At 42.1% G+C, this 15852-nt stretch overlaps 1 protein-coding gene across 4 annotated transcripts in view; it reads left to right on the top strand.

Annotated features, from left to right (window-relative positions):
- Positions 1-15852, top strand: part of MAPRE2 (microtubule associated protein RP/EB family member 2) — a 187244-nt gene that overhangs the window by 29574 nt on the left and 141818 nt on the right. For 2 of the 4 annotated variants that reach the window (XM_069568740.1, XM_069568741.1), the window contains exons 2-3: positions 2801-2862; positions 11084-11155. Coding sequence is in view for 1 of the 4 variants with exons in the window: in XM_069568738.1 (XP_069424839.1) it covers positions 2801-2862 (62 nt within the window). In the remaining 3 variants the exon portion in view is untranslated. The remainder of the gene's footprint in view (positions 1-2800; positions 2863-11083; positions 11156-15852) is intronic. The other 2 variants (XM_069568739.1, XM_069568738.1) reach the window with 1 other exon arrangement.

Raw genomic sequence — 15852 nt, 5'->3', positions numbered from 1 at the left:
GCAGCAGCAGCAGCAGTGGCTAACAATGTTGACTGTCATCTGTATATCCTCCTGAGTGAAATGTCTGTCAGTGTCTTTTGCCCTTTTCCCAGTTGTTTTCTGAGTCTTGAGAGTTCTTATTCTAGATACATGTCCTCTGTCAGATGTGTGGTCTGCAAATATTTTCTCCTGGTTTATACCTTATATTTGTATCTGCTTCACATGAGCAACAGTTCTTAATTTTGGTGAAGTCCGATTTGTCAGTTTTTCCCTTGTGAGGATCGTGTTTTCCGTTGTCAAGAACATAAAACTCTTTGTCAGGCCCTAGATCCCAAAGCTTTTCTCTTATTTTAGAATTTGTCTGAAAGTTAGATAGTTCTGCATTTCACGTTTACACAGTGATCTATTTTGAGATCATCTTTTTTAAAATGTGAAATCTATAGACAATAACTTGTCTACATGTGCCAGACAGCCCAGAGGAAAACGTTCACCTGACCAGCCACGCCCACTTAGATCTCCACCCTCACAAGGCCATACCTCACTGAGCATCTTCTATATCCCAGGAGTATACCAGGCACTCTCCAGGAGTTTCAAATCAATGGCAAAGGCTGGCTTTTACAATGATGCCATGTGGACTTAACAGCAGAGTCTGTCAGACTCAATTAGGACTTGTTATTCTAGTTGCGTCATACTGAGAGACTGCTCCGCTGCTCCTAGCCTCAGTCTTTTCATTTTAATAAGATGGATTTGAGGTTTGAATTAGATAAAATATGTCAAATGACTTGTGCAGGGGTATTCAGTAAATGGTCTCATTCTTCCCCAAACTGATCCATTGCAGCTGTTGAAAAATTCGCAATAGGCTGTTGTAGTCAAAACAGAAAAAGGCCAATTGTGTACAGCTGACCTTGACTTTTCTAAGGGCTAATTATCTGGTTTATAGAAAAACTAGGAATCTTACACTCTTGCTTCCTAGCTTCATAGCCAGCATTTTGCCTAGTAACATAGCTACTGGTACTAGCTAAATAAAGACAGCAACTGAAAAATTTTTTCTGATTCAGTTAAAATATCTCAAAGATGGGAAGACTTAGGAAAAGGAACTGATGTGGATAGGAACAGATTTTTTTTTAAACCAGACTTTTTCAGTTTTATTAACTCTTGTTAAATTATGGGAAAGATATGAAACACTCATAATGAAGTATGTAAGGAATTTCTATTAAAGGGGAAAAAATTAGCTTACCTGATGTCAGTTCTTAAAACCATTCACGTGAAATTTTCTGATTTTTATACAAGCCAAATTATATAAATGACTTTTGAACTCTCTTACTGAATGGTATAACACTGACAATTCAGCTGTTGCCATTGCTTGTCATCTCAGCACCTACCATTTTGTTGTTTGCTTTATTTTTTTCCTTTTCACCATCTACTCTTTCCCTTATTAAAAAAAAAAATTGCAAACTGCCAAATGCCTCTCTTTAAAAAAATTTTTTTTGATTATTTATTTTTGGCTGTGCTGGGTCTCCATTGCTACAGATGGACTCTCTCTAGTTACAGTGAATGTAGGCTACTCTCTAATTCCAGTGTGCGGGCTTCTCAGGATGGTGGCTTCTCTTGCTGTAGAGCTCAGGTTCGAAGGTGCACAGGCTTCAGTAGTTGTGGCTCATGGGCTCAGTAGCTGTGGTAGCATGCTCTGCGGCATGTGGAATCTTCCTGGACCAGAGATCAAACCCATGTCCCTTGCTTCTGCAGGCACATGCCCAACCACTGGCCATCAGGGAAGTCCCTCTTTTCTCTTGCTTAAAATCTTTCTCCCAGGAACATCTGCAGAACTATGTCTGGGATTAATCACACTGTGTTGGATCTGTCATAAATATTTTATTTTTGTACAGTTGATTTTAAACTAAACAAGCACCAAAGGCTTTTCCAAAATGGCCACATACAGAAAACATAGACAAGCAATGTGCGGGGCAAAGGCTTAGGTGGCAGGTGGAGAGGGATGATTTCTAATTGGGGGTGGTGGGAAGACCCCTGAGGCTCCCACGAATCTGCACCTCGGGTTCTTTTTAGTAGCATCTGCTTAAGCCACAAGCAGCCGCCCCAGGTCTCATTCACCCCCAACCTGGGACCCCCAAAACCCAGAGCTCACAAGCATTTCTCAGCCTCTGGAATCAGATCTATCCTTCATTAATTTACTTTTTCATTTAGTCAAAGCATGATTTGAATATAAATAGCAAATTCATATAAAAAAAAGTAATTCCTTGGTGGTGTGTATATACGTGTGTGTGGTGTATACATATATATATATACACACATAGAAGTTTGATCCTGGCGTTGTTTATAATGCTTATCCTGTTAAAATTAAACACATCTTTTAACTAGAAGAATAAGCCTATGTTGATACTAGATATAAAATCTGCAAATTAACCCAACTTTGGGAAAGTCAGTACTTTAATTGATGTTGGCATTTGATACCTCACTGAGGGCCCTGGTTCCCCAGATTATATACTAACACATAATTCCCATCACACCAGGCTATCAGGGTGGGGGAAGGTAAAAAAAAAAATTCCCTTTATAGGACTGTTATTATATAAATACTCAAACTATAATTGATCAACCCAAGGATTGATAGAATGTAGCTGAGAAACCTAGTGTTTGGCTGACTTTCTCTCATATGATACAATCAGTTGAATGTGGATAGTTTGTGCATTTTTTGATTTTCTCTTTCATTGCTGGCCACCCCCAATGAACTAAATTATAACTCTCTGCTCCTATGTTTTCATCACATTAATTGCCTTTTTTTTTTTTTTCATTTGTTCTGTGCCAGTATCCCGTTTCTCAGAGGAACATTTCATCTCGACAGCCAGGGAGAGAGCCTGGATGCTCAAGGTAAGGTTTAAACATAAATTATGTTGCACGACTCCCTGTTTACAGATTAAACTGGAGTGCGTATTATTGATGCCTTTGTAACAAATTTATTTTCAAAATTCCATTATACAGTTAAAGCGAGTATTCCAGTAAACATGCTTCACTCGAACATTATTTTTCAAACAACATTCCATTTCCTATGTGTACCAAGAGCTGATTAGCTGTTATCAGCAATTCCTCTAAAAATGCTCAAGCCAGCTAAAGTTTAATTTTGGAGATTTTCCTGGTGAGAAGTGAAGTGAGGAAATACCAAGATACCTCAGGATATTTCTAATTATGAAGAAGGGATTATTTGTTAAAAATCCAGGCCACTGCTCCATTGACTTTAAAATAGAGATGGGTGTCTTAAAGGAGATGAAAGCTCAGAAAGCGTCTTTTTTTTTTCCCCCCAGTTTGGGATTTGTGTTTGAGACACAGTCATTTGACCTTCTGTTATTTCCCACTAGTGCTCTATCTAATATTCCAGGAGCTCACTAGAACAAAGGAACAATTAACTGAAATTCCACCAGATGGCAATATTTGGAAAGCCATTCTGAGAGATTTCAAAGCTGTTCACACAGGGAATAGTCTCACCAAGTGTAACATCCTGGGTTTCATTCGGGGTGCTCTAAAGATCTTTGGTTTTATTTATTTATTTATTTATTTTTGCCCATAGCATTGAAACTTTTACAGGGGTAGGGGACAGATGTGTGTGCTTGAGGGTGGGAGGGGTGGAGTATGTGCTGTTTTATTTTGTGTCATTCTGAAAGGACAAAATTAGTAACTTCATTCTTCAATAATTTTCCAAACAGTATTGGTGAGTATTAAAAGCTCAAATCAATGGGTAATATACCGTGTTTGTCTTGGGATCTCTTTGGGATAAAATGCTACAGTTGATGGTCATTTTAAAATAAATTATTTGATTAGAGAAACTGAAAATTCTTAGGAGTAGAATTTTAAGGAGTTGCCTAGATATTAAACCAAGTGATTACATGTACAAAATTCTTACTTGCAATGATTTGAAATGATTAAGATTTATTTAAATAGGATGAGTAAATTTGCCCCTTTTACTCTAATGAAAGTAGAGATGCTGTGTGTACCCTGAGTGGTGCCCAAACAGCTAGACTCTTCAAGAACCAGAGCTGAACCTAGGACAGAGCTGAGACACAGGGAAGGAAGTAGAAAGTCATCTGAGAGCAACTGAAATAGAAAAACCACTAAGAGGAGCTGCCTGAGCTTTCTGTATGCACGTAAAAGCAGCCCCTAACACAACCCTTCTCTACTGTTGGTGGGAATGAAAGTGGCTACACTATGGAAAACAGTAGGAAGGTTTCTCAGGAAACTAAAAATAGAATTACCATATGATCCAGCAATTCCATTTCTGGCATATATCCAGACAAAACTATAATTCAAAAAGATATATGCACCCCTTTGTTCGTAGCAGCACTGTTGACCAAAGCCAAGACATGGAAGCCACCTAAGTGACCATCAGCAGAGAAATGGATAAAGATGCTGGGGTAGTCAACGGAATAATACTCAGCCATGAAAAGAATGAAATAATGCCATTCGCAGTAACATGGATGCAACTAGGGATTACCAAACTAAGTGAAATAAGTCATAAGGAGAAAGACAGATTCCATGTGATATCACTTCTGTGTGGAATCTGAAATATGGCACAAATGAACATATCTGTGAGACGGAAACAGGCTCGTGGATATAGAGAGCAGACCCGTGGATGCCGAGGAGGAGGCGGGTGACGAGGACTGGGACGAGAGGCTGGGGTCAGCAGACGGGAGCTATTATACAGAGAATGGAGAAACAAGGTGCTGCTGGCTAGCGCAAGGCACTACATCCAATACCCTATGACAAACCATAATCGAGAATAATACTTTTTAAAGAACATCTAGATAGGTGGAAAGCTGAATCACTTTGCTGTACAGCATTATAAATCAACTATCAGTTCAACTCAGGCACTCAGTTGTGCCCGACTGTTTGTGACCCCATGGTCTATAGCACGCCAGGCTTCCCTGTCCATCATCAACTCCCAGAGCTTGCTCAAACTCATGTCCATCGAATCGGTGATGCCAACCATTTCATCCTCTGTCATCCCCTTCTGCACCTGCCTTCAATCTTTCCCAGCATCAGGGTCATTTCCAAAGAGTCAGTTCTTCCCATCAGGTGGCCAGAGTACTGGAGTTTCAGCTTCAGCATCAGTCCTTCCAGTGAATATTCAGGGCTGATTTCCTCTAGGATGGACTGGTTGGATCTCCTTGCAGTCCAAGGGACTCTCGAGTCTTCTCCAACTTTACAGTTCAAAAGCACTAGTTCTTCAGCACTCAGCTTTCTTTATGGTCCAACTCTCACATCCATACATGACGACTGGAAAAACCATAGCTTTGACTAGATGGACTTCTGTTGGCAAAGTAAATGTCTCTGCTTTTTAATATGCTGTCTAGGTGGGCCATAGCTTTTCTTCCAAGGAGCAAACGTCTTTTAATTTCATGGCTGCAGTCACCATCTGCAGTGATTTTGGAGCCCCCAAAATAAAGTCTCTCACCGTTGCCATTGTTTCCCCATCTATTTGCCATGAAGTGATGGGACCAGATGCCATGATCTTAGTTTTTTGAATGTTGAGTTTTAAGCCAGCTTTTTCACTCTCCTCTTTCACTTTCATCAAGAGGCTCTTCAGTTCCTCTTCACTTTCTACCATAAGGGTGGTATCATCTGCATATCTGAGCTTATTGATATTTCTCTCAGCAATCTTGATTCCAGCTTATGCTTCATCCAGTCTGGCATTTCGCATGATGTACTCCAAATATAAGTTAAATAAGGGTGACAGTATACAGCCTTGACGTACTCCTTTCCCAGCTTGCAACCAGTCTGTTGTTCCACATCCAGTTCTAACTGTTGTTTCTTGACCTACATACAGATTTCTTAGGAGGCAGGTAAGGTGGTCTGGCTATACTTCATTCAAAAAAAGAAAAGCAGTCTCTGGACAGGCATTGAATACCCTTTGAAACCTGCTCCTGGCTCAGTGGGTAAAGAATCCACCTGCAGTGCAGGAGGCATGGAGACTTGGGTTCAACCCCTGCATCAGGAAGATTCCCTGGAGAAAGAAAATGGCAATTCACTCCAGTACTTTGCTGGGAAAATCCCATGGACAGAGGAACCTGGCAGGCTATAGTCCAAAGTGTCACAAAAGAGTCGGATGACTAAGCACCTAAGCACACACATACACTTAGGCCCCGGGAGGGTGCCCATAGATCTGATGTCCAGGACTGTCCTACGTAACTTCTGTTGTCCTGGAATAGTATCTACTTAGCACTCCCTTTCACCCTCAAAATTCTGCTTGGTTAATAAGGTGATTGTGTAATTTATTTTCTATGCTGGCATGTTTGAAGAAAAAAAATAATAGAAAAAAATTGACCCTAAACTGGGCATCTGTGTATAAATCTCCTTATATAGCTTATATAACAAATTATTTTTCTGTAAAGAGCTACATTGTAAATACTTTCCTGCTTTGTGGGTTGATCATACAGTCTCTGTCACAAGTATCCAACTCGTCCTAGAATGAAAACATGATGAACGTAACTGAATGGACCTGGTTATTGCTGCTGCTGCTGCTGCTGCTGCTGCTGCTGCTGCTGCTGCTGCTGCTGCTGCTGCTGCTGCTGCTAAATCACTTCAGTTGTGTCCAACTTTTAGCAACCCCATGGACTGCAGCCCACCAGGCTCCTCCGTCCTTGGGATTCTCCAGGCAAGGACTCTGGAGTGGGTTGCCATTTCCTTCTTCAATGCATGAAAGTGAAAAGTGAAAGGGAAGTCGCTCAGTCATGTCTGACTCTTTGCAACCCCATGGACTGCAGCCCACCAGGTTCCTCCGTCCATGGGAGTTTCCAGGCAAGAGTACTGGAGTGGGTTGCCATTGCCTTCTCTGGGACCTAGTTGGGTTCCAATAGAATTTTGTTGGCAAATACAGGCAGCCAGTGGCATTAGGCTGGCAGGTTTACAGCTTTAATGTGAGATAATACATGGTCAGGGGACAGGAGATGGTAGTGATTCAAGCAGACAGCCATCCTTCACTCCTCTCCTTCTCTTCATACTCCTGGCTGGGTGGCAGCCTCCTCATTTAACCCCATCAAAACCCAGTATGAATAGTTTCCTTCAGTGAGTGATCGCGTCCTCATTTGTGTGGTTCCTGAGATTCCCTTGCCGGATCTGATTTCTTGCTTCTCATCCAAACTTGTCTCTGTATCTGCACACCATGCCTGTGCTTTGTGTTCATGACACAGAATAGCACCCTTAGTCAGTACCACTTGAGTGCTCGAGTTAAATATGGGAGTGACAGCTATTAGCAGACATTTTAATTTACGCTTGATGATGTCTGCTCATTCGCTCGGTCACGCTCTAGTCTTTGAGACCCCATGGACTGTAGCCTGCCAGTCTCCACTGTGCATGGAATTCTCCCGGCAATAATACTGGAGTGGCTTGCCACTTTGACCCTCACTAAATAGCTGTCTATGGGAAATATAGCCACATTAGAGATGGGTTAATGTTGACTCTACCAAATTTTTTTTATCATAAAAACAATAAATTTAAGGGAAACTTTGAGGAAAAAATATATCTACTAACACTATTCTAAAATAATTATTTTTCTTTTTTGTGCATATTTGCTATTCCCATAAGTATTTCTGTTTTTCTAGAGTGGGTAGCAGTGGATGTGAACTCTGTGTTTTATTTAGCATTAGTCACAAGAATCTTTCATGAGTAATCGGAAAGATCATTGGGACAAAATAGTATTATATTGCATCAATGTCCCATAATAGGTGCTAATTTTTCACTAAAAAATGCTGTACTAACTTTTTTTTTGTACATTTTGTTATTGTTTTGGTTGGTTTGGTTTGTTTTTTTCCTTAGGACAATATCCCAGAAGTAATATTATCCAAGGATGTGACCAGTTTTATGACTTTTAGTCTAGTTTACCATATCTTTTCTTAAGAGGTTTGGAGTATTCTACAAGTGTTTGCAATTTGAGGATATTAGCCTTACCACAACTTTATAAGAAATAGTACTTAATTTAATAGTAATTAATGTCGTCTATATTTAAAGAACTGGGACAGTTACTTTGTGTGTGTGAATGTATGCTAGTATGTATATAGATGACATTCTACTTCCACAAGTATTTATTGAGTGCCTACTATGAACTATCACTGGGAAAGACTGAAGGCAGCTGGATGGCATCACTGATACAATGGACATGAAATTAGGCAAACTCCAGGAGATGGTGAGGGACAGGGAGGCCTGGCATGTGGCAGTCCATGGGGTCGCTAAGAGTCAGACATAACTAGGCAACTGCAAAACAGCAAGTACAAACTATGTATAATAGGGTTTTAATGGTGAGCAGAGGATAGCTTCTGTGTGACTTTGCTCTTACTAGGGAGTTAAGATACACACATAAATAACTGTAATAAAATTTAGATGAGACACATCATGGAAAAAACACAGTAACAATATGATGGGCATTTGGGAGGGATGAGGGGAAATAGAGATGGTGTCTGAGCTGAACTTTGAACATAAGTTGCATTGGGATGCTTGGAGGTGGTAAGATTTGCCTTTCATTCCATAAGCATGTCTTGATTGCCAACTACATGCCAAGTCCCCTGCTACAAGCTAGGGATATAAAGGGGAAAAGACAGAGCTCTTAAAGTTTACTCTCTAGTGGGATAAACAGCCTTAAAAAAAAAAAAAGTTGTATGCTCAGGGGGCATGGAGGGGTGGGATGAATTAGGAGATGGAATTGACATATATACACTATTGATGCTGTGTATAAAATACATATATATGCGTGTATATATATAAAATAGATACCTACGGAGAACCCACTGTGAGCACAGGGAACTCTACTCAGTGCTCTGTGGTGACCTAAATGAGAAGGAAATCCAAAAAAGAGGGCATATATGAAAACATGTAGCCAACTTTGCTGTACAGCAGAAACTAACATAACATTGTAAAGCAAGAATATTTCAATAAAAATGAATAAAAATTACATAAAATTTTCTGTACCCCCCACCCCCAAAGGTATAAGTGTGATCAGTGGGATGGCTCAACTAGCAGAGGGTGCAAGCGGTAGGGATGAAACTAGGGCTTTTTTGAGCAGGTACTTTTCCCCGGCTCCTCTTCTGGCACCGTCTTCATCTGCAGTTATCATGTTAGAATCTGTGGGAGACATGCTTCTGGAAGTCTGAAGTTATTCTGCCTGTACTGACCAACATTCCAGTTGACACCGGCCTCCATTTACAGTTCATTGCCCCAGGGAGCACATTCACTGGTGCACAAAACCTAGGGCTGGGATCAGGAAGACCTCCATCCAACCCTTGCCAGCTGATGACTGAGGCAAAGCACTAAGAAGCACAGAGTTTCCTGTGTGTTTTGTTTTGTAACAGCTGGAAGAAACCTCAGTAATCATCCGGCTCGTTTGACAGGTGAACGTTGTTGGGTGCAGAGAGCTGGGTGACTAGCCTAGTGTCAGACATTTGGTGACAAAGCCAGGGCACCAGGTCCCTGGCTTCTGATCTCACGTGCTGCTTTTTCTGTATACACCGTTGTCACTTTCTCTGCCTCATCTATACCACGAAGGGGCGTGTATGTGTGTGCGCTCAGTCACAGCCAACTCTCTGCAACTGCATAAATGGTAGCCTGCCCGGCTCCTCTGTCCAGGGGATTTTCCAGGCAAGAATACTGGAGTAGCTTGCCATTTCCTCCTCCAGGGGATCTTCCTGACCCAGGAATCAAACCCATGTCTCCTATGTCTCCTGTATGAGGGCAGATACTTTACCACTGAGCCACCTGGGAAGCCCACTATACCACAGGGCTAGAAAGAACTAAAAAGTTAGCCTAGGCATTCCTTGTGCCTGTAGAAGCAAGAATATGTGTTTTAGTCATCTTCAGTTCAGTTCAGTTCCATCACTCAGTCGTGTCCGACTCTTTGCGACCCCATGAATCACAGCACGCCAGGCCTCCCTCTCCATCACCAACTCCTGGAGTTCACTCAGAGTCACGTCCATCGAGTCAGTGATGCCATCCAGCCATCTCATCCTCTGTCATCCCCTTCTCCTCCTGCCCCCAATCCCTCCCAGCATCAAAGTCTTTTCCAGTGAATCAACTCTTCGCATGAGGTGGCCAAAGTACTGGAGTTTCAGCTTTAGCGTCAGTCCTTCCAAAGAAATCCCAGGGTTGATCTCCTTCAGAATGGACTGGTTGGATCTCCTTGCAGTCCAAGGGACTCTCAAGAGTCTTCTCCAACACCCTAGTTCAAAAGCATCAATTTTTTGGCCCTCAGCCTTCTTCACAGTCCAACTCTCACATCCATACATGACCACAGGAAAAACCATAGCCTTGACTAGACGGACCTTAGTCGGCAAAGTAATGTCTCTGCTTTTCAATATGCTATCTAGGTTGATCATAACTTTTCTTCCAAGAAGTAAGCGTCTTTTAATTTCATGGCTGCAGTCACCATCTGCAGTGATTTTGGAGCCCAAAAAAATAAAGTCTGACACTGTTTCCACCGTTTCCCCATCTATTTCCCATGAAATGATGGGACCGGATGCCATAATCTTCGTTTTCTGAATGTTGAGCTTTAAGCCAACTTTTTCGCTCTCCTCTTTCACTTTCATCAAGAGGCTTTTTAGTTCTTCACTTTCTGCCATAAGGGTGGTGTCATCTACATATCTGAGGTTATTGATATTTCTCCCGGCAATCTTGATTCCAGCTTGTGTTTCTTCCAGTCTAGCATTTCTCATGATGTACTCTGCATAGAAGTTAAATAAGCAGGGTGACAATATACAGCCTTGACGTACTCCTTTTCCTATTTGGAACCAGTCTGTCGTTCCATGTCCAGTTCTAACTGTTGCTTCCTGGCCTGCATACAGATTTCTCAAGAGGCAGGTCAGGTGGTCTGGTATTCCCATCTCTCTCAGAATTTTCCACAGTTTATTGTGATCCACACAGTCAAAGACTTTGGCATAGTCAATAAAGCAGAAATAGATGTTTTCCTGGAACTCTCTTGCTTTTTAGTCATCTTGGACCACAGCAAAAAAAAAATTATTTTCTATATTTTAAATTGTAATTTAAATAGTGATGAATAGTGGTGGAAAGAGAGGGAAACCTGGAACAAATTCCTACATCTGCCATTTTCCTCCCTTAGGTGCTGGGCCAATAACTTGACCTCACTGAGTTTTTACATCTTGAGTTTGTTGTGAGAGTAATTGGCAGTAACGTAAGTGTTGGATACATCATGGGCGCTCAGCAAATGTTTATTTTCTTTGTCCTTCCCTCCTAGAGCTACAGGTTCTTGACAAAGTTCCTTTTGTTTATTAATGAGTTGACCTTGTAAGGCTCATGAGAATTAAATGATGGAGTGAGACTACATTTATAAAAGTATCTGATGCATGGCTTAACATTCTCATTTCTGAATTACACTTAACTGCAGTTAGGTAGATATTTAAAGGTTTCTATTCCAATTTCTTTATCCTTTTCTTCAGTAGTTTATTTTCTATGGTCTGTGGACATGTTGGTAATACTGATGAATTCATTCATCTTCTCTATGATTTACTTTAAAATGATTTGTCAAATAGAGTAAGATGATTAGATGAAGAAAATATGGCTAAATGTTAACTACAGAATATAGCTTGTGAATACGGTGTATGTTATTGCTGTTATACAGTTTTTTTCTACTTTTCTGGATGTTTGAAATGTCCCAGGCTGAATTATTTTTGCAGGATTGCATGTTAAATATTAAACTTCTACCGTGGCCCCATCTCTGTGCAAGGTGCAGAGGGTATGTTTGTAAGAAAGAGTCTCAGCCCTGATGGAGCTATGGCTCACCATAGGGGACACTAATAAAACAGGCAGCTGCTTCTTTGGGGTGCTGAGTACTATGGTAGGGGCCCCCATGGCCTCCTGTGATCCCCCAGCAGTGACAGCAAAGCCACGATGGGACAGGGAGGTTGGATGAGACTTCCAAGAGGCTGTGACATCTCATCTAAGACCTGAAGGAAAAGGAGGAGCTAGCAGCTGTTGATCAGAGGGGGACTGCAGAGAACGAGGGATTGTTTGGGCAGAAAGAGTAGCATCTTCAAAGACCTGGAAAGAAAATATGAGAAGCATATGGTGTATCAGTGAAATTGAAAGAAGCTCAGTAATGAGCTGCAGCATCAGAGTGATAGTGAGAAGGAGGGCTGGATGGGCAGGCAGATCAGGAAGGGCCTTGGGAGGCCAGTGATGAACTTTGGGTTGTATCTTCAAAGGGATGGTTGAGGTGTTTAAGTAGAGAAGTAAAACTTCTATCATTTTTATCTGAGGATGGTCACTCTGTATGGAAAGTGATCAGGAGAGGATGAGATTAGAAGCAGAGGCACAAAGTGAAAGATGTTGACGAGCGTCTGGATTAGGTGATGGAGACAGTGCGGGGGGGGGGGGTTCCCAGGTGGCTCTAGCGGTAAAGAACCCACATGCCAATTCAGGAGACATAAGAGCCAAGGATTCGATCCCCAGGTCAGGAAGATGCCCTGGCAGAGGGCATAGAAGTCTGCTCCAGTATTCTTGCCTGGAGAATCCCCATGGAGAGAGGAGCCTGGGGGTTAGAGTCAGACACCACTGAAGCGACTTAGCACGCAGAGGGTAGAGAGAAGTTTGAGCACAGTTTAGAAAGCAAAATAGACAGGGTTGAGGTCTCATTCATTCATTCAGCACATCTATTGAGTGCTTTCCATGTGGTAACCCTATTTCAGTGTTGAGAAGAAAAAGGTAAGGGCTATAGGGAATACATCTTATATAAGGTGTATCAAGAGGGGATTAATGGAGCAGCATTTTCTGCGGAAGCACAAATTGATCCTTGGGGACCCCTTCAGGGATGCCAAAGTAAAAAGCAGTCATCCAAGAGGATATATGTTCCTATATAGGGATCTGAATCCCAAAACAGAAAAACTGAACCACGGTATAGTTTTGGGAGTCACTAGCATGTAAACAATAAGCCATGAATATGGGTTAAACTGCCCAAGGAGGTTACAACCTTGAAGATCACCAATATTTAAGAGGTGGATTAAGGGGAAAAAAAAGAGTACATTCATGTTTATAATAGCATTATTCACAATACCCAAAGGCAACCAAAGTGCCCATCAACAGGTGAATGGATAAACAAAATATGGTATATACATACAATGGAATGTTATTCAGCCTTATATAAGGAAGGTAATTCTATTGCATGCTCCAGTATAGATGAACCTTGAGGATGGTAAGTGAAATATCTGTCACAGAAAAGCTCCATTTACATGAGAATACAATTCCACTTACATGAAATACCTAGAGCAGCCGAATTCATACAGCAGAAGCAAGCATTGTGCTTGCCAAGGTCTGGGGAGGAGGAGACACTGAGAGTTACTGTTTTTTTGGTTTGTGAATGTTTATTGGAGTATAGTTGCTTTACAGTGTTGTGCTAGTTTCTGCTGTACCACAAAGTGAATCAGGTATACGTATATACGGGCTTCCCTGGTGAAGACTCCGCCTGCCAGTGCGGGAGATGTGCGTTCAGTCCCTGGGTTGGGAAGATCCCCTGGAGGAGGGCATGGCAACCCACTCCATTGTTCTTGCCTGAGAATCCCATGGACAGAGGAGCCTGGCAGGCTACAGTTCGTGGGGTTGCAAAAGAGCTGAACGCAACTTAGCAACTAAACAACAGCAACTCGTATACATATATCCCCTCTCTTTTAGATTTCCTTCCTATTTAGGTCACCACAGAGCATTAAGTAGAGGTCCCTGTGCTATCCAGTAGGTTCTCATTAGTTACCTATTTTATGCATAATAGTGTATAAATGGCCCCCCACTCCAGTGCTCTTGCCTGGAAAATCCCATGGATGGAGGAGCCTGGTAGACTGTGGTCCATGGGGTCGCTAAGAATCAGACTCAACTGAGCAACCTCACTTTCACTTTTCACTTTCATCTATTGGAGAAGGAAATGGCAACCCACTCCAGTATTCTCGCCTGGAGAATCCCAGGGACAGCGGAGCCTGATGGGCTGCCATCTGTGGGGTCACACAGAGTCGGACACGACTGACGTGACTTAGCAGCAGCAGTGTATGTTTGTCAATCGCAATTTCCCAATTCATTCCACCCACTCTTTCCTCCTTGGTACCCATAAGTTTGTTCTCTACGTCTGTGTATCTATTTCTGCTTTGTAAATAAGTTCATCTGTATAATTTTTCTAGATTCTACATATAAGCAATATTACTATATTTGTTTTTTTGAAAGTTATTGTTTAATGGGCATAGCATTCTGGTTTTGTGAGATGAAAAGAGTTCTCAAGAAGGACGCTGATGATGGCTGCACAGCAGTGTGAATGTACTGCTGACTTATATGGTTAAAATGGTAAGTTCTCTGTGTGTTTCATTACAATGAGAGAGAGAGAGGTTGATAGTGATTAACCAGAAACATGGGAGAAAGACCAGCTGTGTATGCTCTCATGGAAGCCGGGGGAAAATAACATTTGAGACTGAGTAAGTCTACAGCCACCCCACCATGAATATGCGCGGTCTTGTCTGATCTCAGAAGCTAAGCAGGAGGCCTGGTTAGCCCTTGGATGGGAGACTAAGCAAAAAGCCAAGGATTGATAAACCCAAACGCCTCACAGAGGTTAAGGGAGATAATGCCTAAAAAGTGCCTACTGATTCAGCAGCGAAATGGTTGTTAGTAATCTTGATGATTTCAATCTCATGGTGGAAGTGGGATCCAGCATGGAAGTTGAGGAGAGAGGGGGACATGGAGAGGGCAGCTGTAGATAAGCCTTGAGATATTTGGCTCTAAGGATGAGGAGAGAAAAAGGGACCTATAGGGAAGAAGGGTTGATTGAGAGTGACTACATGAGACTTGACCACTTCAAATACCTCTGGGAAGGAGCCAGTAGAAAAGGCATATAAGGAAGGGTCTGGTAGAAGGTTACAGAGCAGGAGGCAGCTAGCCAGGACATGCCTCTTCATTGCAACAAGAAACAGGATAAGATGGCTGCCTTGCAGGTAAATGTGTAGGTTTGGGGGCAGGAAGTTAAATGCTGGTCTAGAGGCTTCAATTACCCTCTGAAGTCCCAGACAAGACCATCTGCTGAGGGAGGAAAGGTGGAAGGTCAGAGATCTAAAGAAACTGGCAAAGTATTGAGATGATTGGTTCACAAATAATGACAGACCGCCGACTAGGAAGCAGAGGGCGCTCCGGAAGCACTAACATCCACTGGGGTTTGGAGGCCATCAACTTACAGTTGTCTCATCTTCTAAGCAGAGCACCTTCCCCCCAGCTCTCCGCACCCCCAAAAGGGTTCAGAAGTTCAAATGAGGCGTATGTACGTGGGTAGATGAAAACTTCATAAGGGCTCCTTTTGAGGGAAACATGAAATTGATCTCAAGGACAGTAGGGTTACGTTAAAGGGGGCAAATGCTGTATTCTTTTGAAAATGTGGCAGGCGCCTAGTGACTGGGTTAAGAGCTGCAGATACTGTTTGGTTTATGAGTTTGACGTTTGTACAGTGATTATAATTAACTCACGAGGGCCCCCTGTTGACAGAATAGGTTATTGGGGGCCACCCTTAATTAGCAATTGATTGATTCAGAATGAAACTTTGGACAGTGTACCAAGTCGGATGGTGTCTCATCTCCCATTCACAAACTTGTGTTGTCTGTCACAGGTACTTGTGGTGCTGGAGGCAAGTGTTGCCTTTGTGTGCCTTGAACAAATTGTATATCCCTATAGATTTCTGCCTTATGCACAGACTACCAGGATCTGGTTAAGAAGTGCTCATTTTTTTCTAGCACAAACGTCACTTAAATTACTGAAGTTGACATATCTTATCACAGATTTTTTGCAAGTGGCTTGTGGTATGTGGAGAGAATGCTATTGATGTCTCTCATGGGCTCGTGCCTAGAATGCTTG

The sequence above is a fragment of the Ovis canadensis genome, chromosome 23 (genome assembly GCF_042477335.2).
Source record: "Ovis canadensis isolate MfBH-ARS-UI-01 breed Bighorn chromosome 23, ARS-UI_OviCan_v2, whole genome shotgun sequence".
NCBI lineage: Eukaryota > Metazoa > Chordata > Mammalia > Artiodactyla > Bovidae > Ovis > Ovis canadensis.
This window is presented reverse-complemented; position numbering and strand designations above follow the sequence as displayed.